The following is a 27,084-nucleotide window of genomic DNA, read 5'->3' as shown; positions in this document are numbered from 1 at the left end:
TACCTAATCATTTGCCATGTGCCTTTTTACTTAACCTTAGTTAATTTTTTCAAATTTGGAAAAACAACATTTAATATGAAAGTTAATTAGAGTTACTTAGAAGGAGCAAATGATTATGTGTATGGTAAGCATACGCCACAATTATGGTGATGAGCAAAAATACTCCCAAGTGAGAGTGTGCTTAGCCAAGAAGGCTAACTAGAACTACTACTACACAGAAGTTGCCTGAAATACAAAGTGTTGGGGCTATAGAATGGTTTTCATTTTTTTTTTTTTTTTTTTTTTTTTTTTTTGGGGATAAGCTTGTGTTCTACTATAAAATTAATTGACGATGTGGAGAGTAACTTAAACTTTTATAAGCTCTTACAAAATTTCTCTTTTACCGATATTAAACTTTTTTACCTTCACATCCTCACAATAATTATAGGTTAACCACGATTTTGCATGTAACTGTAAATGAAATAGTTCAAATATAAAGTTGAAACAAGGTTAGTAATTAATTTATTTGAAAAAGAAAAAAAAAGCCAAACCGTTATAGTGTTAGAGAGCAAGCGTGGTGTAATCATAACACTAGTTGAGGAACCTGAAAAAGTAGCTGTCCACCCATCGAGTTGAGGAACCTGAAAAAGTTGTTGTCCACCCATATGCCTCCATCACCCGAGTTAATCTACAGTTCTCGAACCTTTTTCCTTTTGTAAAAGTTTTCCATTTTTTGTTTTATAATCTGAAAATACTGAGTAGTCCGAAAAATAAACGGTAAAGATAGTCATAAGAAATTGAAGTTGGACTATTGAAGACAAACCCATGTTTATTAAAAAGAGAAAAAGAAACGAGAGCTCTTCCTTTTAGTTTGATCACGAGATGTCCGTTATTATAAATTTCGATAATATGTCTTAATTAAGATAGAGATAATTACCATGACTATGTTGTTTGTTGCCTTAAGTGTATAAATCTACACAAATTATGCTAGATTGGCAGAAACGAAGAGATTAGAAAAGGGATCAAAATTAGGTTTGATCATCTTGTTGGTTGCTAGGGTTCTCAAAAGTCTATATGAGTGGGAAGTGATATTGTTTAGACTCTTGTGCCGAAAGGGATTTTGAAAGATGAATTATTTATATATAAAAAAAGAAAAGAATAATATCTAGATTTGATTACTTGATTATTATGAATTATTCAATAAAGGTGTCCAGAATTAGCAGCCTCCCAAAAAACTGAAAAAGGCCACACAAAAACCAAGCTCTGGAGGCTTTGACCGTTAGATAACAATCAAGTACTAATTAGAAAGGATGGTCCATAATGAATTTTTTTTATGTCCTAAGAAGAAAGTCGGTACACAAGTGTCATAATATAATTAGTTGAAATAAAATTTCTTCAAGTTTCCAACCATTCAATGTTTAAAACATCTATGAAGTTGTCGATATTTCGGTTGAAAAATGAAGGATATGAAAAGAGGGTGAAATGGAAACTTCATTTATATCGGCGAGATATAGAAAAATCAATAAATATCGAGGATCTTAACTGATTCACTATTTAATTTTTGCCGGAATCCATTACTTCTTTCGAACTTTATAAATTTTTCTCTAATTTCGACTAAATCTGAATGAGTTTTATATACCCACCCTAGTAATGAATATCGATGATATTAACTGATTCACTATACAATTTTTGCCAGAATCCATTACTTCTTTCAAACTTTAGAAAATTTTCTCTAATTTCGACTAAATTTGAATGAGTTTGATATACCTACCCTAGTGCAAATTTCCATAATTTTCCGTCGAATGTAACTGATATCAACATCGATATTTTCATAAATTTGCATATCAATTTTTACCTGCATTGATATTTTAAACGTTGTTTGTATTATAACAATTAATGTAACAGGTACCTCGACACACAGAAAAATCTCTAGTTAAGAATGAAGGTTTAAATTGAAAAGAGAGAGAGAGAGAGAGAGAGAGAGAGAGAGAGAGAGAGAGAGAGAGAGAGAGAGAGAGAGAGAGAGAGAGAGATGTCTTCTACGTTAGGGTCACCATGCATGGTTGGAAAATTGGAGTGTGACTGAGAGCATTAGTCTCTCCTTGCAAGTTGAACATTAGCTCGAGATATAGAATTTTGGCTAAGGCAATGAGACTTTGCTATTTCCAGAAATTTTGATCTGCTTGTTTTTTAAGCAAAAGCAAATGGTGACTTGAAAAAAAGTCACCAAGCCACATGGTTTCACAAAACTTGCGTGGAGGCTAAACCCTACAAATCAAAGTTTCAGTTATGCTTGTACACACCCTCTATTTATCTCTAGGATAACATATAATTACTACAACAAGAATGAAGTAATCATAGTGATGAAGAAGCTCAATAGTGTTTTTGGAGAGCACTTATGAGTTAAGGAGTGAAATGATGTGAGTTTTAGCTGTTGATGCATAAGTATAGTTCTTAAAAAGAAGAAGAATGTAACAGTTATTCGTTTATGTTTTAGTGAGTGACTATCAACCGTTGATGCATGTAATTCGTAGGCGTCTTAAACATTGCAAAAACAAAAAAGTAGTTATAATAAAGTAGAAGAGCCTTTGATTAGTTGTCTACGTATTAGTAGATGATTCTCAACCGTTAATGTATATTACCCCGCTTAATTAAGAATAGGTTGAATAGCGTGCGAATGTGAAGTGTGAGAACAAGCAAGCAAGATACACAGTGCACTGTGTGAGTGGGGGCTTCTAGGACTGACCACAAGACAAATGCAGCGTCCAAACCTAGGTGCCAACTTTGTCAGCCACCAAAACGAACTACCCTCACCAATCCCTATCACATAGGAAGTCCTCCACGTTTACTAACTATATATTCATATTCACATACATGCAATAAAATTTAAGCTACACAGTAATTTATTTATCCTAACTTAATATCGGATTCATTATTTATAAAAGTTAAAATAAAAAGTTTTCACTTAACAAGTAGTGAAATGTATCATACTATATTAAGACAAAACAATGAGGGCTGAAATTTAGTCAAAATGATTTTTGAAATTAACATAATTTTTTACTTTGATTTCTAACAACGAAAATCAACATAAATGACTTTTAAGTTTGTCCATCGTAAATTATTGTAGTCATTTTGTTAAATATCTGTCAATTACGTGAACAACCACGTGACTACTTTTTTAATGGTATGTTTATCAAACTAACCACTCCACTTAACAAGGATATTGATAGATTTTTTTTGCAAAATGATTAAAATAATTTACTATGGACAAACTCAGATACTACTTCTATTGATTTTTAATGTCAGAGATCAAAATAATGAGTTACAACAACCTCAACGGAACATTTTTGCTAAAAAGCTAACAAGTGAGCAACTAACTGGCCCGTTCTGAAAGTACATATATAGAATATATTAACGAGGGTAAATTCTAGATCCATACATTTGGATTGGTTTGGCCAGCAAAGCAAACATGTCATAGATTCTAAATTGCTTTTTATCATATGGTTGCGAATGCCATGATGGTGTTAGGTAAAAGTGTAGACAAGTGTGAGGCTGGTGATGATGCATATGCTCTCCATCTTAATCACAAGCTTCGACAGATGACACGCAAACGATGATTTTCCATTGGAAATAATAGCTAGGGTTGTTGCATCTTGGGATAATAGCCGGTCCTTGCATTTTGTCATTTCTTGATCAATCAAACCTTTGTTATTTTGTTCTAACATAGAAAAAGTTAATTGACCCACTAACTAATATTCTTGTAAATATTGTCCCATGCGTATATCAAATAATTGATTTGTGTATAATGTCTTAAGTAGCTAAGATGGGGATTTTCCCCTAAAGCTTTAAGGTATGTTTACTTACTTAGGTTACGATAAGTCAGAAAATAACTGATGGTTGATAAAGATATGAGAATGACATTTGGTTACTCAGGTATTAGATAAATGATTCTCATGGTGGTTTTATGTTTGGTTGTTTAGGTATAACATACCTAATTTCTTGTGTGTTAGTACTTTAGATTTTTCAACCAACCATAAGAGTTTGATTCCTATATTATTGGTACCACACATACTTTTTCGGATGGTGGAAGGCCTAATGAAAGTAAAACAAACCATCTTCTTCATCATAAATGATCTACAAGAGATGTCACATTTTAAATATAAAATTTAAATTTGACAGCTTATATGACACTTGGACATTTTTCGATTTGCTCTCCATCTGATATGTCAAATTAAAAGCCTTTAATAATCAATTAAAAGTAATAATAAATATTTTTAGAACACAAAATAATAATAATGGTAAAACATTAATAATCAATTAAACATAATTTGAAATTGCTGTTAATTTTGGCTGCAAATGTGATGGCTGTCATTCCACATCATGACACATCAGAATTGGCTTTTCAGTTGAAAAATATTGTTGCTGTCTTTTTTATTTTTTTATTTTTTTACTGTTAATACATATTTGAATTTTTACCGTCTCTTTTGAAGATTCTCTAATTTACTACCTACGACCCTTGATCTAGTATTGCTTGAATCTCCACTTTGTTGGACGAGGTTCTGATTTCTAAGTTCACATCCACGGTCATTTGTCGAAAGAACAAAACTTAGTGTTTGTATAAGCCCAATGAAGCCCAAAAATAATATGCAAGTAGCCCGGCGAAGCCCAAATATATTGAGCCCAAATTGGAGTTGGTATCGGATTGGATAGTTTTGCCAGGCAAGCACCTCATCAGTGTCAGTTTCCATGTTTATCACAAACAATCCCATCCCAAACCCATGCTCTGAATTATCCTTAAAAAAAAAAAAAAAAAAAAAAAAAATTTCTATACGCAAGTGCGAAACACGACAAAAACACGAACCCTGTATACTGTCTCCACTGCGTCACACTCGCAGAGCTCAAACCAAAACGATGCCGTCGTTCGCCACCGTCCTCCGCCGGAAGCTCTCCGGCAAAGCCTTCCATTTCCGGTTAGTAACAGTAAGAGATTTCTCGGCCTCTGAGACGCGGAGAGTAGAGAAGATTCTGATAGCGAACAGAGGCGAAATAGCCTGCAGGATCATGCGGACCGCCAAGCGACTCGGGATTCAAACAGTCGCCGTTTACAGCGACGCCGATAGGCATTCGCTTCACGTCAAATCGGCCGACGAGGCCGTGCATATTGGACCTCCACCGGCACGGCTCAGCTACCTCAACGCCTCCTCGATTCTCGACGCCGCCGTTCGTACTGGCGCTCAGGTCAGAATCGCCGAGAATATAGCTCAGTAGCTCAAATATCTTCATTACCTCATTGCATTGCCAAAGTTTCAATATTTTTGGAGAATTAACAAATAATTTGATTGTTTAAAGCTTTAAAGTTGTGCTTATTGGTTTGGATATGTTTGCTTGATAATTGAAATGGATTTTTGTTCTTGGATTAGTACATGGATATGTTGTTTCGGAAATTGTTGACTGTTTGGAGGATTGGAAATGGTTTGATTTTTCTAATATCTGTGCTTATTGGATTGGATAATTTTGTTCTTGGATTAGCACATGGTTCTTTTGTTTTGGAAATTTTGTATTACTGCTTGGAGGATTGGAAATTGGTTTTATTTTTCTAAAATTTGTGCTTATTGGATTGGATAGCTTTGTTTTTGTGTTTACTAGGCTATCCATCCTGGCTATGGCTTTCTGTCGGAGAGTGCTGACTTTGCTCAACTTTGTGAAGATAAAGGTCTTACATTTATTGGGCCTCCGGCATCTGCCATTCGCGACATGGGTGATAAAAGGTATGTGTCACTGCCTCCTTACTGATGCTGCATGAATTGGTTGTGTCATGGGTTTGTTTCCGTTCTAAATGGTTTATTTTCTTGTTTCCTGAGCGATCATTTCATTCCTATTAATGTTGAATATGGTTATCAGTGCTTCAAAGAGAATAATGGGCGCGGCAGGGGTGCCGCTTGTGCCTGGATATCATGGTAACGATCAAGATATTGATCTAATGAAGTTAGAAGCTGACAAGATTGGATATCCAATCTTAATAAAGCCAACTCATGGAGGTGGAGGAAAGGTATCCCTTCTTTGCTTCCCGTAGTCAAAAGTCGAGATATTTTTTTGTTTCTCTTCACAAGATGTTCTTATAGTTCAGCTGTTTCTTCACATAATGTTCTTATACTTTAGATATTTCTAGGGTATGAGGATTGTGCAGAGTCCTGATGAATTTGTCGAAGCTTTTTTGGGAGCACAACGTGAGGCTGCTGCTTCTTTTGGCATTAGCACAATATTGTTGGAGAAGTATATTACACGGCCAAGGCACATAGAAGTTCAGGTAACGCCCAGCACAACTTAGAAGTATATTGTAGTTGATACTGTATCCAGTAAAGTTCAGCTCATTGTCATATCAATTTCACATAAAACCGTATGATTTGATTTTTGGTGATTGTTTGATATTGTAGATCTTTGGGGACAAACATGGGAATGTTCTACATTTATATGAAAGAGATTGCAGCGTCCAGAGAAGACACCAGAAAATAATTGAAGAAGCCCCAGCTGTAATGTTCATTTCCTGTCTTGTCAGTGTAGATTTGTCATTGTAAAAGTAGAGTTGTAATGGAAATTCCTTCGTGCAGCCAAATGTTTCTAATGACTTTCGATCTCACTTGGGTCAAGCTGCTGTATCTGCTGCCAAGGTGAGGTACTTTTAATAGTCATCTGTTTTATACCTGATACACAAATGGCCCCTGATTAGATTAAGAATGATGGCCTTTACTGATCACCATTCTTGTTTTATGATACTTAGCCAACCTGAGTTCTATCTAAACATGGGTCACTACTTTTGTGCATGGAGTGTTTAGCCCCCATCAAAAGCTAGAAGTTAGCTAACTGTAATTACAGTCTCTCTATATCCTTATAATTTACAAAATTTCGGCTCACAGTTTGGGGGAAGTAATAGTTTCTCCAGATTATGTAGACACGTTTCTCTCAATTCTCAGGCTACAAATAAAAGCGTACAATCTCTCTATATCCCTAAACTTTGAAGTCTCTGTTGATAAATAAAGGCAGTTGGTTATCACAATGCTGGCACTGTGGAGTTTATAGTTGATACAGTCTCAGGCCAATTTTATTTCATGGAGATGAACACTCGACTTCAGGTGCTTTAAGCCTTTAACCATCCTGTTCTATTCTATTTCAGTCAATGAAATTACCAGAATCTTATAGGTTATTTGATGTTTCTGCAGGTTGAGCATCCTGTGACTGAGATGATCGTCGGCCAAGATCTTGTAGAGTGGCAAATTCGTGTTGCAAACGGAGAACATCTTCCTATTAGTCAGTCACAGATCCCCTTATCAGGTGACCTTTTTTTTTCTTGAACAAATGTGAAGAAGAAAAAGTCATGAAAGAGGTCTTAGCCAAGCTTATGTGTGATTACATATACAATGCTATTCCAAAATGACTCTTGACTAGCTTTAAGCTGAGTGCTTGGTGGTTCTATATTGATTTGACTTAGTCAGATATTGCCTGTTCTATGACAAGGGTACCTTAAAGTGCTGTGCTATTAATTTCAAATTACAAAATATTCCCTAGATGCCAAAATTTGTTTGATGAATTTTATCAGGCAATCAAGAAGCTCATTTATGACATAAAATGAATATTTCGTAATAACTTGGATACGAAAAATCTTAGAATTCATTGACCCTATATGGGCCTTACTATTTAGCTTACATCAAGAAGCTCATCCTCATTCTAGGGATGACCTCCCATTACTATCATTTTAACCCTAACTCTTTTTCTCTCCCAAAGGCTCTCAAGCCTCCATGTACAATGTAACCTACGTTATCATAGTGGAAACAGAAACTACACCAACATGGATGTAGCCCAATTTGTGTGAGCGACATATATTTTGTGTTCCTGTGTGTTTGTGTTGTTTGGTGGTATATAAGCTAAATAACTTTAGGCATCAACAGAACTAATGCAAGTTTGCTCATTCTATATGTTGAAAGCAAAAATTTATTGAGCCTCTAGGTTTTTGATATAATTATTCATTATGATGAAGGTCATGCTTTCGAAGCCCGAATATATGCTGAAAATGTACCGAAAGGATTCCTTCCAGCAACTGGAGTCCTTCATCACTATCATCACGTTCCAGTCTCACCAACAGGTATGTCTCAGTACAAAACTTATATGATTCATCGAAATTAAAGTAAAAAATCCATCCCCAAACACTCAAGTTGGCATAGATTGTTTGAGCACCAGTTGCTATCCAGGGATATCACAGCTAAACAAGTCCTTGATTATTATCATCTCCTGTCCCTTGGTTATTTGTATTTGTTTCTTACGTTGAGTCTGTCCTTGAGCAGTTAGAGTTGAGACTGGAGTTGAACGTGGAGACACTGTTAGCATGCATTATGATCCTATGATTGCTAAGCTTGTAGTATGGGGAGAAAATCGCACTGCAGCATTGGTGAAATTGAAGGATTGTTTGTCAAAGTTTCAGGTACAACCAATTCTCAAGTTGCATCCTCTGCACATTAAAGTACATTTTGCAATCATTCAATGTCATGCTATCTTTTTTAGATGAATTAGATATCTGATGCCCATGAATCAGCAAAGTTTAAAACATTAAATGGCTCCGTAGACAACACGTGACATGTGGAAGGCATATTGCAAATTCATATTGATCCTGTAGTTTCAGTATATTATGGATCCTTGTGTTTTAATGCTAATTTTCATATACAGGTTGCAGGTTTACCAACCAACATCAATTTTCTGCTAAAACTTGCTAACCATCAGGCATTTGAAAATGGTGATGTGGAAACCCATTTTATTGAACGCTTTAAAGATGACCTCTTTGTCGACCCTAGTAATTCACTGCTGGTGGACAAAGTGGCTGGTGCTGCTAGATTTGGTGCTACACTCGCAGCTGCGTGTCTCATTGAAAAGGAAAATTATGAATTTAGAGAAAATCTTCCTGGTAAATTGGAAGTCTTTAATCTTCAAACATATTCAGTTCTTAAACCGCTATAACATTTATTTCTCCTTATCTGTTCAGGTAGCAAAGGCATAAACTCCATATGGTATTCTTCTCCCCCCTTCAGAGTCCATCATTGTGCTAGACATACTATGGAGCTTGAGTGGGAAAATGAATACGATAGCAGTGGCTCAAAGTTACTGAAGATTTCAACCACTTATAAAGAAGATGGGAGCTATCTGGTTGAGGTAGTCTTACACTAATTGGCCATATTTGCAACTTCCCTTATAGTATCTTATGTGCAAGTTGTTTCTTGTCTGTGTTCCATAAAGTCATTCCCTCAGCAAGTTTCTATACGTCTGTGCAGGCAGAAGAAGACAGTTCCCAATGTGTGGAGGTTAAAGCAACTTGCATAGGCAACCACGATTTCCGAGTTGAAGCTGATGGTGTAATCACGGAGGTTTGCTTAGCTGTTTACTCCAAGGTAATACCGTTCTCTGCATGCACCCTCACAGAGAACTACACTTTTTTTATTTCTGTTCTTTTGGAGTTCAACCATCATTAATTCGTTGATTCCAATTTGCGCTTGCAGGATCAAACCAAGCTCATTCATATATGGCATGGGTCACATCATCATCATTTCAAGCAGAAAATTGGTCTTGAATTGTATGATGATGATGATCTCGAACATAAGCCCAGATTTGAGAAATCATCATACCCTCAGGGCAGTGTTGTTGCGCCCATGGCTGGGTTGGTGGTCAAGCTTCTGGTCAAGGATGGGACAAAGGTGGAAGGAGGACAGCCCATACTAGTTTTAGAGGCAATGAAGATGGAGGTTTGTACTGCTGCTACTGTTGCATAGTGCATCCACACTTTATTTCCATGTGCAATATTCAAAATCAATTCTTATCTTTTTTTCTTTCCGTTTTTTACATTTTGAAGCATGTTGTAAAGGCACCATCAGCAGGCTATGTCCACGGGCTTCATCTAGCAGCTGGCGAGCAGGTTTCTGATGGTGGTATTCTCTTCAGTATCAAGGTTAGCCGTTTGCTTTCTACTACCATCTGTATGAGTTATTGAAGCTTTACTGAAACAGAATTACATGCACAAGCGTAAAAGCTGGTAGCACAGAATCATTAGAACGCGGTTGCATGTGTTGTGTGGCATTTGTCCTGAAACAGTACATGACAACCGTTTCTTTTATCCCCTTCTTGTTGAGGACGGCTTAATGCTTTGAAGTGCAAGGCACTTCTGGACAAAATATATCTCCGGTCCTTGTTTACAGACTTCTAAGAGTTGAACTTCATTTAACTGTTCTCTATGCATGAGTTTTTGGCCTACGATTTAACGTGGTCATCATAACTTGCACACTTCCATGTTTGGGCTCTAAATTTTGAATGAATAATATGCATCTGTGCAGGAGTAACAATACATCATCAAGTTATCGTTTCTGAATAGTTTCGGCAAGAGCCGTGACCGCACTCCAAAGTTGTGCTCGAGTAGAGTGAGTTATCGAGACTTTGACACGATCTCAGTTGTAAGAAACTAATTCATAGCCTTGTTTGTATATAGTCATTCATATAATAAAATCTTACAAAAGAAACCTCATGTCAACAACAACAACAACAATAACAAAGCCTTACCTCACTTAGCGAGCCGGTTGTACAGAGCCTTATCCCACTAAGTTGGTCGGCTGTATGAATTCTAGAACGTCACTGCGCTCGGTTTTATTTTGTTTCATTTTCCAGTTAATATCTCTATAGCTCCAGATCACTCTATGCCCTTGAAATTTTTATATTGCATAAGATTCATCAGCCGAATTTCCAAAAATGCAATCCATTCCTGCATCAGAATGTCTCAAATTACAGCTAGCTTGTGCTTTTGGTCAACAAATTGTAGCTAATTGTTGTCTACCGTCACTTTAGGCTGAAAAAGAAAATTGTTAGTAAATACTCTAATTTACGGGTTGACAATTTGAACTCGGGTGCCATGGGGTTGGATACACTGTTCTAACTAACTGCCCTAAGTCACAATCGATGAACTTTTTCAACCTTACCCAGGGGTCGATCGAGAAAGGACACCAATTGTTTTTATGATCCCTTGGCTAATTGAGTTAATGACAGCTTAATTTTGGCATCTAATTCATTTGTTTTTAGGAAAACTAATGAAAGGGGCTTGAAAACTTTGAGTTTTAACGCTAAAGACAAAATAAAAGATAAAGTGAATGGTACCAGGATTGATTTTCTAGTGTAAAAATGTGGTTTTTCGTTAAAGTGAACAGTACTGTAGGTTTTTTGTTAAAACTCCCTTTGTTTTTTCTTCATAAGGAAGTAATCTCTAGCATCGTACAATTCTTCAAGTTAGAGAGATATGCCCTTTTTGGGTCCCAAGTGAGTTAAGCGAATTAAACCAAGGGATCATTCTGCTAAGAAAAACCCTAGAGACCTCTCGACAAATGCTCGAATCTCTTGGCCAAAAATTTGGCTAAACGTCTCTTCACACGTCTAAAATTTGGCTACCTCCTAAATCCTTACAAATGTCAAGAACCATTTCGGAAAATGACATGGAAAGTGCCTAGACATTTATTTATTCTTCTTCTAGTGCCTAACTTTATTCTTTTAGTTGGTCAACTTGATGGGTGTTGTAGGGGACAAAGGGGGATGTCATTCAATTTCTTCAAAAATTAGGGGAATAGGGGAAAAAGGCATCATGATAGTTTGTCAACGCTTGATTTTATTTCAGCTGTGAAAAAAATAAAAATAAAAAAACAGGCAAATGCTTAGTAAGCTATAATGCTAAAAATGCTTTTAGCGTAAAAAGAAAGAAAAAAAAAAAGAAAAAAAAAAAAAGCACCTAATGAAAAAGCGCATTTTTGAGAAACATGGTTAGAGTTGATTTTGTTTTATGTTGTTTTAGACTCATTATTTGAAAAAAAAAAAAAAAAAACAGTTTTTTCCTTTTACCAAGCACAAGTTTAGCTAACTTTTTTTTTTAAAAAACAATTAAGCAACCATAAACCAACCCTAAAATAACCCAAATCAAGTCACTAGCAATACCATCCAACATAGCATTATTATTTTTCATTTATGAGTGGACAGATTTTTATGGAATGGGTTTGTCCTCATTGCGGCTGGGGTCATTAATACAAGTTTATGTATAAGGAGCTCTGTACATGACCTTTTACTAGTGACCTTATAAGTCATAGTACTGATGAATTTGTTCAACCTGTAAGTGACAGTTATCACATTTAATTTTAATAGTTTGACATGTTTGATATCTAATTACGACGGTCTCATTATATAGCTCTCTCAACATTGTTACAAAATCAAAATTAAAAATTGATGAATGTGTTTGAAAGAAGTACGTTGTCCGGCGAATATACCTACCGAACTTTAGGTACCAACGAACGAACTAGACATTAGAATATTTGTGGCGTCGGTGACTTCGAAAATTCAACTTGTTTTATTATTATTTTTTTCTTTTATTTCCATTTTTGCACTGCACAGTTGACATCAAACAAAAATATTCTTTGTTTTCGTTTTTCTCACCTATCAAAATTAAATGATGCAATCCCAATCAGTTAGAAAAACTAAAAAAATTAGGATTTGTAAAATAAATTAGAAATTTTTTTTATTCGATGAAGTTAAGATAAGGCGGCTCTAATCATATGATTTAGGATCAAACAAACCATATTTTTATTGATTTTATCGAGGAGTCATATATTTGGACGGACAATTTTTAAATGAGAGAAATTTTACATGACAAGAACACGAAACATTACACAAATTGAATTATTATACTTATTTTATTAAACTGTGTTTTTGATACACTAAAAAATTTATCTCGAAGACGAAATCATAAAATACCGGTAAGGCGGTTTAACAAGATGGTAAATAAACTCCGTAATCAAGCTGGGATTTTTTACCTGACCCATAAATTTACTGCTCTAATCGGCGCGTAAATTTTCCAAATATTATTGTCTTTGTTTGATCTTTCTCTCTTTCTCTCTTTCCGATTCTATCCACTCTCTTTCTATTGTCTTTCTTGCTCTCCTTTGGTACCCAAAACTCTATTTTTCTCTGCTTTTTCTCTTCTTTTTCCCATCCGATTTTTTTTTTCTCGATTTGATGTGATTTTTCATCTCCAAGATTTCTGGGCTCGTTTATATTGTTCCAGTTCCTTTGTCAAAGTTTCAATCGAGCTTTCGGGGGGTTTAAGTAAGTTTTTATGTTGTGAAGTTTTGAGATTTGGCGTCTGTTTGTGTTAAAGTTTTGAACTTGATCAGCACAAACAAGTTTTTGGTTGGTTTTGATTCATGGGTTGTGTCGAAATCGCGTGTTCGTTATTGGGTTTCTTTGTTTTGGGATTTTGAAGTTCGATTTTTCGAGTAAAAGTTTGGGAAGTTGGTGAAAAATGGAAGTTGGGGGCATTCAGAGGTCGAGAAGTTTGGGTTCAAAGGGGAAGGATGTGGGAGGAGGGGTTGATAAAGAGGTGTTTTTTCGTGCCGACAAGATCGATTTCAAGAGCTGGGATATCCAGTTGGAGAAGCACTTGAGTAGGGGTTGGGAGAGGGAGAGGGAGGTGAATGCAAAGATGGAAGAGTGGGAGATTGATTTGGGTAAGTTGGATATAAGACATGTTATTGCTCATGGAACCTACGGCACCGTGTACCGCGGTGCCTATGATGGCCAAGATGTTGCAGGTACTTTGATTTCGTTTCAATCCAATTTCGATTCTTTTTCTTTGTTGCAATTCTGATGAAGTGCAGGATGTGTTTGCATACCCAAGTTTTCCATGTTTGAGACTTTAAAACATAGTTTAGTGGTCAATGACTTTCACCAGAAGTGAAATGGAATTGAGAAATTTGACATTTTGTTGAGTTAGTAGACGGTAAGCCATTTTGTTGAGAAATTTGACATCCTGTAGAAAACTATTCTGCTCATAAGCACTTATACTAAAAGTGCTATAGCGATACCAAACGGGCCATAAGTATTGACAGGAGGTGCTAGCGATTGTGTATTAGATGGTTAATGAATCTATTAAGAATGGTTTTAGTGTGCTGGAGTCAATCACTTTCATCGTTATTAGACTTTGGTGGTTTACTTCATTGGAGAAAAAGAAGACATGTGACTGTTTGCCTAGGTATATATACAAATTTACAAATAAGCGGTGTTATTTGATTGAATAATGAACCCCTAACCGTAGGTTATCCTGTATTTTTCTTGTCAATATTGTTCTCATGGCTTGATGTATTCTTGATATTATAGTGAAGATATTGGATTGGGGGGAGGATTGTATTGCCACGGCAGCTGAAACTGCTGCTCTTCGGGCGTCGTTTCAGCAAGAGGTTGCTGTTTGGCATAAGCTTGACCACCCAAATATCCCAAAGGTAAAGTTGATATATATTGGTTCTTCATCTCAGTATGCATAAAGTCACAATAGCTTCAGATGAAAACTTTGATACCGTTTGCTGTCCTAACAATAAACTATAACCATTATATTTGTGACAGTTTGTCGGAGCTTCAATGGGAACTTCCAACCTTAAAATCCCCGTTAAAAACACATCAAACGATAGCCATAATTCTCCTCCTTCAAGAGCTTGTTGCGTTGTTGTTGAGTATGTTCCTGGTGGGACGCTGAAGAACTTCTTGATCAGGAATAGAAGAAAGAAACTTGCCTTCAAGGTTGTGATTCAACTTGCTTTGGATCTCTCCAAAGGGTGAGTTGGGTTCTTTTTTTTTTTTTTTTTTGGTGCTTGATTTAATTCTGTCTTTTTGTTTGGGTTTTAAACTAATGGATTTGGTTCTCGGTGTTTCGTTCTCTCAGTTTGAGTTATCTTCACGCGAAGAAAATTGTACACCGTGACGTCAAAACGGAAAATATGTTGCTTGATACTCATAGAACATTGAAAATTGCTGATTTTGGTGTTGCTCGAGTAGAAGCTCAGAACCCAAGGGACATGACTGGGGAGACTGGTACCCTCGGGTACATGGCCCCAGAGGTACCTACATCTTTTCATTAATCATTGCTAAATCTAGTTGTAAACGAATTTGACGTGAGTGACATTCTTTTATTTATAGACTCCCCTCCCTGCAAATTGGATTAGAATTCTAACATCAAGGTTTTTGTAGGTCCTTGATGGCAAGCCATACAACAGGAAATGTGATGTCTATAGTTTTGGTATTTGCTTATGGGAAATCTATTGTTGCGACATGCCTTATCCTAATTTAAGTTTTGCTGATGTCTCATCTGCAGTAGTGCGACAGGTTGGTTTGTCGTTGCACATAATGCTTTAATTGCTTTATGAGATTTTAACCGAATGTAGCAAAACTTGTTCGTCTTTGGCTTTTATGTTATGTTGTTCACCAAATGTTAGTCCTAATACTTTATGCTTGGATGGCAGAATTTACGACCAGAAATCCCAAGATGTTGTCCGAGCACATTGGCTAGCGTCATGCGAAAATGCTGGGATGCAAGCCCGGATAAACGCCCTGAAATGGAAGAGGTTGTGAAACTGCTGTATGCAATAGATACGAGCAAGGGAGGCGGCATGATACCTGAAGACCAGTCAACCGGCTGTTTCTGTTTCGGCACACCTCGCGGTCCATGACCTTCTTTGTTTCGTGTAATGTAGCTTTACAGATTGTGCAGTGCATATTAAAACTAGTTTACCAGTTCAGCGCTAGACTGCAGGCACCAGTCAGTCTTTGAATAATCACTTCACATCTCTGAATAATGCACAAACAGCGTTTTTGGAAAGCCATATTGTTGTTTGTGGTTCCTTCTTCATTCTTATTGTAAATTAGTTTGGAAATCAAGCTTTTACAGCAATGTCTGGTAGTTTTATTCTGTTACTTATACTGTCATGGTTTGGTAATTTCTTGATGGGACAGTTATACTCTAAACAGGACGTTCATCCTTCATTAAATAACAGATTGTCGATATGATATAGATCATATGTTGATAACATTGGCTGCTAACATTGTGTTATCGTACAAAAATTGACATTAACATTGTAAAATCAGTTAAATTAAGAAAGAATAAACGTCCTGCAAAGAAAAAACGAGTAATCGATGGGCATTTCTTTCTTTAAAATTAAGAAAAGAAAGAATCCTACTAGAAACCCAAAATCAAATTGGTTTCCACTTTTTTGTGGTGCAGTGCATATTTACCTAATGTTCCACTAGAAATCTCAAAGGACACTTCCACTTGATACGTGTGGGCCTTTAGGGATCTTGGATATGGAAATTTGCTGGATATCCTTTTGCTACTTGTGGACTTTTAATCACCCCCAGACTATATCCACATGAAGCACACATGCAATTGGCATGAAATCTACCAACAATAAATAATGCACATAATAAGGTACCCCCTTCACATTTGGTAGGGACATTCTTCAAATTGAATACTAGTATAAACTTACTAACTATTATTATAGTCTAGTGACTGTTCGCTTGTAATTAAAAGATCTTAGGTTTGACTAATGTAGACATTGAAGATGTATCATTTTTGCAAGTTTTGACTTCCTTAGAGTTCGTTACCTAGTGTGTGGCTGGTCTATTGTACGGTCTAGCCCAATCTCCCCTCCTCTTATATTAGACTTTTTCCCATTTCCTCCTTAGAGGAGAGACATGATTTGTTAACGCCTAAAATACGCTAAGGAATCCATCAAAACTGTTCATTTTTTTTTATATCAAACCATGATTGAATACAGGAAACTTTTACACTCTTTTAAAATCCTGATTCAATGCACTCAAATTCTGTGGACTTTTATAAACTCCTTTAAATCTTAATTAAATACCTTAAAACTTTCATGATCTCATTTTAAATTCTAGTTGAATATTCTTGATCTTTTAAACTCTTTTAATTTTTTTTTAAAATGTCAGTTGAATACACCATTTACCTCTCCATCCAAATTCTTTTCCCACAGTCGAGGAAAACATATTAATCCACAGTTTTTGGACTAGTTTATAAATATACCTAGATATTGGGGTTGGGATAAAAAGAAAGTTGATTCAAGCCACATAATGAGTCAATTATATTTAGGAGCGAAGCACACCAACTACGAGAGCCGGATTCAAATCCTCTCATTTACAAGTGAGAAAAAATACTACTAAACATGAGTTTCATTCCCGAAAAACCTAATCCACGTTACCCGCGGACATTTTGTTATTATACGAAACTTGAGGTCGAAATGCTAATTTCAAAAAGTAAATTCTTATTTCTTGAGCAACCAAAAAGCTATAAAGAGCAAAAACAGAGGTGGGAGCCAGGTGTTGGCGGTTTAGTTAGTTTTTCCGGTTTCCTCACAACTACAAATACAAAATTGACCCCACACATTCACAGAGTGGTTCTTCTGTTGACGACGGGATGGGCAGCAGCAGCGGCGCTAAAACGCCGTCGTTAATGAGGGACTTTCTCAGGCGGGCGGGCGGCGTTGCGGTGGTCGACGGTGGACTTGCCACCGAGCTTGAACGCCACGGTGCTGACCTCAACGATCCTCTCTGGAGCGCCAAATGCCTTCTCACTTCCCCTCACCTCATTCGCACGGTAACCTCATCTCTCTCTCTAGAAAATGTAGATGTAATTGCTTTGTTTTGTGCTCTGACGAGTGTAGGTATGTGCAGAATAATGGGTTTTTGCCAAGTTTCAAGTGCTAATTTTGCTGTGAATTTTTTTTTTTTAATTTTTGACAATTTTGAGCTTTGTGTTTTTGGAATTAGCATTCGATTTTTTGTTGGGATTTTGGTTTTTGTTTATGAATTTGGACCAAAGTTGTCAGATTTTGTTTGGATCAGAAGGAAACTTGCAATGACCGAGATTAACATGAGAAAACTTGTTGCTCTGCTTTGATCATGTATTTTAGTGAGGAATGTGACTTCTATAAGCTGATCACAACGTTAATTCGTACATTACGCTACCACTAAGTCAGGCAGGATTGAACATGTGCTTTCTTTTTGGGGTAAAGGATTCAGGTTTTGTTAAGACGAAATCAAAAGAATGGAGATTGATTTAAGTCAATGTAATTCATTTATACACTTGATTAACTAATAGGACCATGTACCGTGTTGTTTTGTTCCGTAATGGAGCAGGTACACATTGATTACCTTGAAGCTGGTGCAGATATCATAATCACAGCGTCCTATCAGGTAATGCCGGTTACTAATAATGGCTCTCTTAATTTATATTTTTTTGTGAAGCTGAAAGTGTTAGTTGCTATGCAGGCCACCATTCAAGGTTTCGAGGCCAAAGGATTTTCAACAGAAGAGAGCGAAGCCTTGCTTCGGAAAAGTGTTGAAATTGCCCGTGAGGCACGTGATGTGTATTACGACAGATGTACGCAATGCTCTTCTGCTGACAGTGCAAGCGGTAGAATTCTCAAGCGTAGGCCAATCTTAGTTGCAGCGTCTGTGGGGAGCTATGGTGCTTATTTGGCTGATGGGTCTGAGTACAGGTGAGTCAATTCTGCTATTAAAAGTCATTGCATCAGCTGTTATTTCTGTTGAGTTTGGTTCCCAAAACTCGCATGTAAATAGTTGCACGCCTTTAACTGCATTGTTGATGTAATATGAAGAGAATTTTCTCTTAGGGAAATGTACTCCTTTGATCCCAGAGTAAACTTTGAAAAATGAAGTTAGATAGTCCCTCCTGCTGTTATTTGCGTGGAAAGGGCATCGTTGTCTGAACTTGAAATGTTCACAAGGATAATTTATATTCATATTTTTGGTCTCTTCCTTGGTAGTGGAGATTATGGTGAGGCTATGACTCTAGGAGGTTTAAAAGATTTTCATCGGAGAAGGGTCCAGGTCCTAGCAGAATCAGGTCCTGACTTACTTGCATTTGAAACGGTTCCAAATAAGCTGGAGGCTCAGGTAATTCTAGGCTTCCTACTAGACTAGCTTACAAATGATCAAACTGTTTAATTAGGTGACTAATGTTTTTTGATTGGTCAGTACTCAAATTTGTGACCGAAAGTGATGGATATAAAATTCAGCAAATGGGTTAATGCTCAAGAGACGTATAGTAACCATTAATCATGCTTGGTGTTTATGCAGGCTTATGCTGAGCTTTTGGAAGAAGAAAACATGCAACTTCCTGCGTGGTTTTCTTTCAACTCTAAAGATGGCATCAATGTTGTTAGTGGTGATTCTCTCCTTGAATGCGCCTCAGTTGCTGAATCATGCAATAAAGTCGTTGCAGTTGGAATCAACTGCACCCCCCCTAGATTTATCCACGGACTGTTAACACTAATTACACAGGTATGATCATTTAGGATATTTGTATTGCGTTTGAATAAGTTTATGGTCCTTATTTTTATCAAATCGTTAAAAAGTTTTAAAACTTTCTGTGACCAACTGTTGGGGCAGCAAATGACACGTCCTATTCATTTTTTATATGCCATATTTTCCATATATATTACGAATTTGTATGATTTCCTAAATAATTGCAACATGACCCTGTTTTTCGAGCTCCTGTACTTAGTTTCATGTTCAATTCCTTCAGGTGGCTACAAAACCAATTATTGTGTACCCAAATAGTGGTGAAAGCTATGATGCAGATAGAATGATGTGGGTGGTAAGTGAAATTTCTATGGTTGTATCGTGTTTTCGATGTAATTATCTATCAAAATATTGTTGTTATCTAGAAGATGGAATTAGTGCAGGAAATCTACGATCATGATATACTTGTCGAGACACCAACTCTTCTGATATTTTCTTTTCTTTTTTCCGCATTGCAGCAAAACACTGGGGTTTCAGATGAAGATTTTGTCTCGTATGTAAACAAATGGTGTGAGGTAGGGGCTTCCCTTGTAGGAGGTTGTTGCAGAACAACCCCAAATACAATCAGAGCAATATACAGGACTCTTCACAATAGGTCAACATCTCCACCAGAGCAGTAACCACTTTGGCTTTGCGAAGAGAGATCAGTCGAGCAAGACTATGAGAAGGCTCATCTGTCGAGCAAGACCTGATAGAAGCTGTCCACAGTTTTTTCATGTCACTTGGCATTTTGCATCGTCTTCTGGCTTACATACGAGGGATCTACATGCATGGATTATATCCAAGACCAAGAGTTTTCAGTTGTTTGAATGCAACTGTATGTGCTTAACCAGATCAGTTTAGTTTTTGAACACTCTGACTCCTGTGCATTATAACTAATTTTATTGCAGACTCTTTCATTCGGATTTCGCAAAAATATGATCAGTTATGTAATTAAGATGAGTGGAAGAGATTGTCTTCAACAAACCCAGAAATTCTTCGTCGAAAGCGACATTTCATAATCCTGTGGAAGATCATTGACAAATTACAAATTACATGTGAAAGTTTTAACTATTTCTAAGTATCAAAACCAGAGTAAACACCACTATCCCTCAGCAACCTCTTCTCTTCTTCAACGTAGTTCTTCCCCCTGCTTGCCTGCCCAAGCTCTCTCTTCCTCTTCTCCTTCTGCGAAAACGACAGGTTTCGCTTATCGCTCCGGGTCAGCGCAGTTTCAAGCTTCTCTCCCGAGGCCAATGCAGCTCTCGTCTTCTGTCGTTGTTCATAAGATTCTTCTTCTTCCTCAGTTTTCTTGGTTCCGGGCTTGCCGTCCTTACCATCCTCCCTGCCGGTAGACCAAGTCCAGTTCGGCTCCTGCTCCGGCGCTTTCGGTGGCGGCACACCCAGCACAGACGGCCCACCCTTGTAGCCATGTTGCTTCAGTGCCTCAAAGTCCACAACTTTGCTCTTTGGCTTCCCAGATTTCACTGCAGAAATAACAGAGTATGCAGCCAGCTAAAACAAATTCAATACACAGATCACAAAACCCCAACCAGTACTTATACAAATATATATATATATATATATATGTATATGTATATGTGTGTGTATATGTATATGTACCTTGTGAAGCTGTTTTCTTGGAGGGTGGTGAATCTGATGACTTCCCAGATGAGGAATCCGAATCTCCTTCCTCGTCACTCCATGTAATTGCCCTCTTCATGCTGGGCAAGAATTTGGGTCCCGTTCCTACGAATTAGGGTTTCTAGGGCTATGGAAGATTGGAAATTGACTTACCCCCAAATTTCAAAAGAGGGGTTTAGGTTTAGGATTCCGCACATAACCACAGATAATGGGATCGTGCGTAAATTGTGATCGTTCGGGTCGTTCCTACTCGGGTTATGGGCCTTCTCAAGCCCATTATTCATTTTCAAGCACTGTATGATTTTGACCCCTAAACTTTGATGCTTGTTCCATTTTGGTCCTCATTCGCTTTTTCTATCTCCCAAGTTGGTTCGTAAACTTTTCAAAATGTGTCAAAAGTGGACAACGATTGGCGATAGGTGTAATTCAATTTTTTTTTTTTTTTTTTTAGTATAAAACGTTTAGTTTTGGACGCAAAATTTCACATATGAGTAAATGAATGACACTTAAAACGTAGACGAATTATCGAAATCGTCTTAAAAAAGTGATCATGTATAATTCTATAAACTTTTACAATAAAAGTATACTTTCATTCCTTAGATCAATTTCGGATAAAAAAAGATTGAAGGATCAAAATGAAAGATCTCTATGATTTATGGTGCTAATTAGGGCTGGGCAAAAGGGTATAGGAACTGCAGGTTAAGACGGATACGGGCTCGTTCCAATTTTTTCATAAGAGAAACGGGGTGGGGCAGGGCTAAATTTATAAAAAAAAGGGTCCTGGACCGATCGGTTTGTAATTGCTATGGACGGACGAGATTGAAGTGTAACCTACCTCCAATCTGAACCGTTAGTTTTACCCTAGGACCTAGGTCTCCTCGAGCTCGACTCTGTCACTGGAGTCTGGAGTACTCGAACTCGACTCGATTCTCTCTCGCGGTCTCTCCTCCACCACGCCGACATCATCTCCTCCTTCCGTATCATTGGTAAGTGATTCCTTCCTTTTCTCATACATCTCTGTTACAAATTTCGTTGCCCTTCTGAGATCCAATAAATTAGATGTAAAGTTCCAAAATATCTGGAGTTATGGCTGTCTTCGTGTTTGATTAGATGGGTTGCTTTAATTTTCTTCTGGGTTTTCTGTTTTGCCTTTGTATTGGTAGTTTCTGCTGGTTCTGGTAAATATATAGCATGTATGATGGAGTTGATTGTAGTAACAAAGTGCCCACCATGTGCTTGAAGAAATGCCCGAGTGGGTGTTGGATAAAGGGTGTGTCTTGAATCTTGATTGAAATCGGAATCAGTGTGAAAAAAGTTTATTTCTTCATTTGGATTTTTTGGTTTGAGTTCCTTCTGTAGATTAGTGCCCGTTTGGAGAATTTTGAATTCAATGTGGGTTTTCGGTTTGAATTGGACTGTAGTTCTTCCCTTCAATTACATAATTTTTTGATTTCATACTTGTACAAAATAGAATACATCAAATCTGTAATAACTAATATTAATAAGCCCTTTAACACTTCGATTATAACCTACTCCCCATCCCTGTAGCCTGCAACATTTGATTTCCCACCCGCAATGTTTGTCACACCTGCAAACAATTTGCATTAGAATTTCAGAAATTGTCACACCTGTTTGGAAATCTGTTAGTATTGGAATTCTGTGGTTCTGTCATATATTTGCTAAATACATTATTACATTGGGTTGGCTTGTTTCTGTAGTTCTGTGGTATGTCATATATTTTTGATGAGATTTAAGATGGATCAAATTGATCATTGCTTTTCATTGTGTTGATTGGTTGAAACTTGAATATGAATTAAGATTTCAGATGTTTTGGTATAGTATGAATATTTTCAAAATACTAACTGAGATGAAAGCCCAGTCGGCAATAGGAATAGAATCATAATATCTTGAAACCACCACAAACATACAAACTGTAAAATCTGTATTTGAATCTGTGCATGAAAATTGTAAAACTGTAAAATCTGTAAAAATTCAGTGTTTTTTTCCCCCAAAAAAAAAAAGAAAAAAAAAAAAAAAGAGGACCTGTGTACCCAGACCAAACCAGCCCGTTTAAAATGGGCCGGGTTAGGTCCGGTTCCTGTTTTAAAATCTGTTGTACCCGCCCCAGACCGGTCCATTTCTTTCAAAGCCTCGTGCGGGAAAGTGGAGTGGAGGGTTCCCAAATTCGCGGAATTGCTGAGAGGTTCTTCATAACCATTGGCGGCGAACAAACTAAACAACAGAAACCCAAACTCATCCTTCACTCCCGCCGCCAGCCTCCGCCGTTTCTCTGCCGCCAGCCTCCGCCGTTTCTCTCTCTCTCTTCCTTCTCTTTCCTCTATTGGGTCGGTGACTCTAAATGTCAACTAAAAGTGAAGGAACTTGCTTTTCTCTATCTCAAGGTTTGCTCATTTCCTTTTGTTCCACAAGTTGCAAAATTTTGTAGGTTTATACGAGTAATTAAATGCTATCCTATGTGCTTTTAATTGGGTTTTTTTCTTCAATTGAGTAAGTTGCATTGGATGCTTATAGCTGAGCTGCAATCAGTTGATTGTAATCTTTGTTTGGACTGCTGTGGTTGTAGAGAGAGAGAGAGGGGGGGGGGGGGAGGGAGAGAGAGAGTTGGAAACTTTATTGGTTTGTAGTTGTTGTTGAGTAGTCAAAAATATTCGAGAGGTTTTATTTTGGTGTTTTCTGCTATTAGATACACTTTGGGTCTTACCATTTGGAGCCAATATAACTTTTAATATTTTGGCAAAAGAATGTCGAAGACGAAGAATTCTGTGCAACAGATTGTGTGTTTTGGTCTGAAGACTCAAGAGTGGTTAAACGTTTAGGCTCACACCTCAATCTTTCTGTTGAATAATGTAAAAAGTCACACATCGGACTTTAGAATAAGTTCATAGAAAACTACGGGATAAAAATGGTATTTTCTCATCCCCAAACCCATGGAGCTCAGCTTGTTCCCATTTTGTGGGGTTTAGAGAGGGAGTTTCAGATACCTAGGATAAAGGTTCTGGATCCGGGTTTTGGGTGTTGCAGCATTCAAAAGTGGTAACTTTTATAGTGTTCTCTTTTGTTGAATCCTTATGGTTGCATGAAAATTTGGTCCATCCAATCTAAACCCATTATGTAAAGTTAGAAATGTTATTGGTTTGTAAAAACATTGAGATGGTTGGTTTGGTTTTGGGTAGTCATGCAGAAAGCAAAAAAGGTGTTTGTTTATGTTCTGTTTAGCTGAATCGTTTGCATGAAATTTTTGGTCAGGAAATCTGAACCCAGTTATTTTCCATGGAAACCAAGGTGGATGGTGGAGGTAGCTCGCTTGTTCTGATCAAGCAAGGAGCCGAAGCTGTGAGTTTTTGTATTTTAATGTGTAATTTGAACTGGCTAAGAAATTGGGGCTAAAACTTTTCTATTCCTCTATTTCCAGAGGGTTTTTGAGTCAGACTTCGCGGGAAGGAGGTCAATTGTCAAGGAGCGTTTTTCAAAGAAGTATAGGCATCCGTCTTTGGATGCAAAGCTTACGCTCAAGCGCCTCAATGCGGTTTGTTTTTTCTTTCTTGCTGAGGTTTTACTTTTGTGACGAAATTCGCTAGTAGCCTTTTTATACCCATCTGATTTTTCGCTAAAATGGACATGTTGGAGCAGGAGGCCAGGTGCATGACGAAAGCAAGACGGCTCGGGGTCTATACTCCAGTGCTTTACCATGTAGACACTGTGCTGCATACCCTAACATTTGAATACGTGGAGGGTCCTTCTGTGAAAGATGTATTTCTTAGATTCGGGTTAGGCGATGGAAGTGTTGCTGAAGAACGCATTGATGATATTGCAATGCAGATTGGTCAAGCAATTGCGAAACTACATGATGGTGGCCTCATTCATGGGGACTTGACCACATCTAACTTGTTAATCAGAGCTAGTACCAATCAGTTGGTGAGTGATTTACTTATGTTCACTTTGTTCTTCCAATTTTTGCTCAAGTGCTTTTACAGATTTGCATCAAATTCGAAATTTTCTTCTCCAAGGTTGTCATTGATTTCGGTCTGAGCTTTACATCAACCCTTCCAGAAGATAAGGCTGTGGATTTGTATGTACTGGAAAGAGCTTTGCTCTCAATGCATTCTTCGTGTGGGAATGTGGTAAGCCAAGTTTGTTCTTTTTCCAGTTAATCTTTGGTTTTTCAAAATCTGCCTCATCTTTTCGTTAGTTCGTAACTTTTGTATTTTTCAAGAAAATGAAATAAGTGTAGTTCAGAAATGGTGGAACTGAACAGAGTTCTAACAGTTTGTCTTGGCCCGAGACATTCGTCTTAGAGCAGTTGTTAGAGTACAAGTTTTACATGATTTCCATTTTATCAGTTTCGGAAAAGACTGAGTTTTCGAAGCTGTATTCAAACTCTACGTTGAATAATCAAATTTATTCTCATGCTTTCATTCTTGTACAGATGGATCCGATACTTGCTGCGTATCGGAAGTCCTCAAAGCAGTGGTCATCCACCTTAAACAAGTTAGCTCAAGGTGTGACCTCCCGTTTCTGCTCAGTCTGTTTCTCAATCTGAAATACGGCTTTAGAATTCCATTATACTTTCTTTAATCCTCTTTCCTTTTAAGTTTTCTTACGACTTCACAATTTTTACAGTGAGACAACGAGGCCGAAAGCGCACCATGGTTGGATGAGTGCTGCTTCAACTATCATTCACATCAGGATAAGCAAAAGGAGTATTTGCAGGGCGACATGCAACGGTACACTCGTTATCTTCGTGTGATGTTTAGTTGCAAGTTATGAACATGTATTCCGACTTTGAATTCAGTAGTAATTTATGTCTAGAGTGCATGTCCTGGAACTAGCTATCGATCTGATGCCTTACCTCCTCTCCTCGTTGTTTACAATTGAAATTTGAATGCGTCTCCTTTTCATTTTTGATTGTTTAGCCCGAACATTCTATTATGCGCCGGTGTGTGGCTTGGACCGGAGCTATAAGAAGAAATGAATGTTCAGCCAAGGATCCGGCTGTATACGTGTTCCGGTGCATACTACAAAACCCCATTTCGACATCTAAATTATAGAAAGTTCTGTGTTCGAATTTTTTCCCTGTTCGAATGTCCATATTTTGAATCGTACCTCGAATTTCATGTCATCATACATCAGTACGTCCAAGACACAAACCTCCCCGAATTCTTGGCCTTCGACCTCAACTCTCCCACCCAAACCCCATCCTCGGACTCAATCTCGAACATCTGTCCTATTGTAATCGGCATCACAATTGCAAAGGTCAGCCGTCGGCGGTGGAGGTGGTGCATGTGATGTACAGCGATTTTGAAGGCACTTTTGCGACGGAGCCTACGACGCCAATGACACCATCTACACCAGAAACTAGCGCTCCAACGATACCAATCCTACCACTGCCATCGGTACAGGTAATGCCACTGCCGTCGCCACCACCTTCACTGCCATCAATCACCCCAGATATCATGCCACCGTCGCTACCACCATTGCCAATCATGCCACCGCTGCCACCACCAGTGCAAATCACACCACTGTCGCAATCAATCACGCCACCACAGCCAACTAAACCACCTGTGCTACCGCTACCATGTTTCATTCGTGACACTAGAATGGTTTGAGGGACCTCTTTGTTATCGAATTTCTAATGCAACAAGCAAATGATTTTGTTTTACACACTTTTGATCTTGTACACATTTTTCTTTATTTTTGACAATTAAATTGAACAAATTTAACGAAAATAATGATCATGATTAAACATGAGTAATGAGCATGTTTACCATTTTCCTGGTAAAATTATGAAGAAACAAAAGTTGTGGCAAGAAGTGCTTCACCTAAAACGAAAGGAGTATGACTCTTTCTCTTCCAAATCTCACTTCCTTTCAGTCCTCAACTATTTGAACGGTCAAATTAAAGGCCCAAATTAAATTTATTTAGAGGACTAAACCCAATGTTGAAGCCCAACTCAATCATCCAAATGCTCAATACAACTCACAACTCACAATATTCCCGGATATTGTGTTATCCTGATTTCCAAAAATAAATAAATAAATGCTCAATACAACTCACAACTCAGGGAACAAAGTTTTGCTAGCTTTCCCTAAAACTATACCTGGGATTCGTGTCTTGTTTTCTGTGTTCGTGTCGTTTTCGTAACATATTTGATATCTTAACGGGTAGTGTCGTGTAATACCTATTAAAGTAAATGGGTAATATGACCCGACCTGAAATCGACCAATTGATATTATC

General features: G+C 37.5%; 6 protein-coding genes across 6 annotated transcripts; 4 read left to right on the top strand and 2 right to left on the bottom strand.

Moving 5' to 3' along the window:
- The first annotated feature begins 4,811 nt into the window (after positions 1-4,811).
- LOC137743519 (methylcrotonoyl-CoA carboxylase subunit alpha, mitochondrial) lies at positions 4,812-10,577 on the top strand. The gene is made up of 16 exons (XM_068483426.1): positions 4,812-5,217; positions 5,626-5,747; positions 5,881-6,028; positions 6,149-6,286; positions 6,414-6,509; positions 6,588-6,647; positions 7,017-7,109; positions 7,197-7,308; positions 8,012-8,116; positions 8,316-8,452; positions 8,695-8,929; positions 9,008-9,174; positions 9,294-9,410; positions 9,519-9,761; positions 9,869-9,964; positions 10,347-10,577. The coding sequence occupies exons 1-16, from the start codon at positions 4,891-4,893 to the stop codon at positions 10,350-10,352; spliced, it is 2,202 nt and encodes a 733-aa protein (XP_068339527.1). The 5' UTR covers positions 4,812-4,890; the 3' UTR covers positions 10,353-10,577.
- A 2,374-nt stretch (positions 10,578-12,951) lies between these two features.
- LOC137741953 (serine/threonine-protein kinase 54-like) lies at positions 12,952-15,780 on the top strand. The gene is made up of 6 exons (XM_068481660.1): positions 12,952-13,628; positions 14,194-14,315; positions 14,437-14,645; positions 14,753-14,927; positions 15,058-15,192; positions 15,330-15,780. The coding sequence occupies exons 1-6, from the start codon at positions 13,340-13,342 to the stop codon at positions 15,534-15,536; spliced, it is 1,137 nt and encodes a 378-aa protein (XP_068337761.1). The 5' UTR covers positions 12,952-13,339; the 3' UTR covers positions 15,537-15,780.
- A 1,463-nt stretch (positions 15,781-17,243) lies between these two features.
- On the top strand, positions 17,244-20,087 carry LOC137743373 (homocysteine S-methyltransferase 2-like). The gene is made up of 7 exons (XM_068483257.1): positions 17,244-17,476; positions 18,019-18,075; positions 18,151-18,380; positions 18,669-18,798; positions 18,982-19,185; positions 19,430-19,501; positions 19,665-20,087. Exons 1-7 carry the CDS (start codon positions 17,297-17,299, stop codon positions 19,824-19,826), a joined length of 1,035 nt encoding a protein of 344 aa, XP_068339358.1. The 5' UTR covers positions 17,244-17,296; the 3' UTR covers positions 19,827-20,087.
- Positions 20,088-20,117: 30 nt separating this feature from the next.
- LOC137743375 (uncharacterized) lies at positions 20,118-21,008 on the bottom strand. The gene is made up of 2 exons (XM_068483258.1): positions 20,809-21,008; positions 20,118-20,672 (listed from the first exon to the last, which is right to left on the bottom strand). The coding sequence occupies exons 1-2, from the start codon at positions 20,906-20,908 to the stop codon at positions 20,263-20,265; spliced, it is 510 nt and encodes a 169-aa protein (XP_068339359.1). The 5' UTR covers positions 20,909-21,008; the 3' UTR covers positions 20,118-20,262.
- A 657-nt stretch (positions 21,009-21,665) lies between these two features.
- LOC137742671 (uncharacterized) lies at positions 21,666-25,924 on the top strand. The gene is made up of 7 exons (XM_068482597.1): positions 21,666-21,815; positions 24,097-24,183; positions 24,263-24,376; positions 24,481-24,765; positions 24,858-24,971; positions 25,277-25,349; positions 25,471-25,924. The coding sequence occupies exons 2-7, from the start codon at positions 24,121-24,123 to the stop codon at positions 25,506-25,508; spliced, it is 687 nt and encodes a 228-aa protein (XP_068338698.1). The 5' UTR covers positions 21,666-21,815; positions 24,097-24,120; the 3' UTR covers positions 25,509-25,924.
- Positions 25,925-26,104: 180 nt separating this feature from the next.
- LOC137741849 (uncharacterized) lies at positions 26,105-26,434 on the bottom strand. Its single transcript, XM_068481554.1, has one exon. It carries the CDS (start codon positions 26,432-26,434, stop codon positions 26,105-26,107), a length of 330 nt encoding a protein of 109 aa, XP_068337655.1.
- Positions 26,435-27,084: the final 650 nt, after the last annotated feature.

The sequence above is a fragment of the Pyrus communis genome, chromosome 8 (genome assembly GCF_963583255.1).
Source record: "Pyrus communis chromosome 8, drPyrComm1.1, whole genome shotgun sequence".
Taxonomy (NCBI): domain Eukaryota; kingdom Viridiplantae; phylum Streptophyta; class Magnoliopsida; order Rosales; family Rosaceae; genus Pyrus; species Pyrus communis.
The sequence above is the reverse complement of the archived record's forward strand: the minus strand, read 5'-3'. Positions and strand labels throughout refer to the sequence as shown.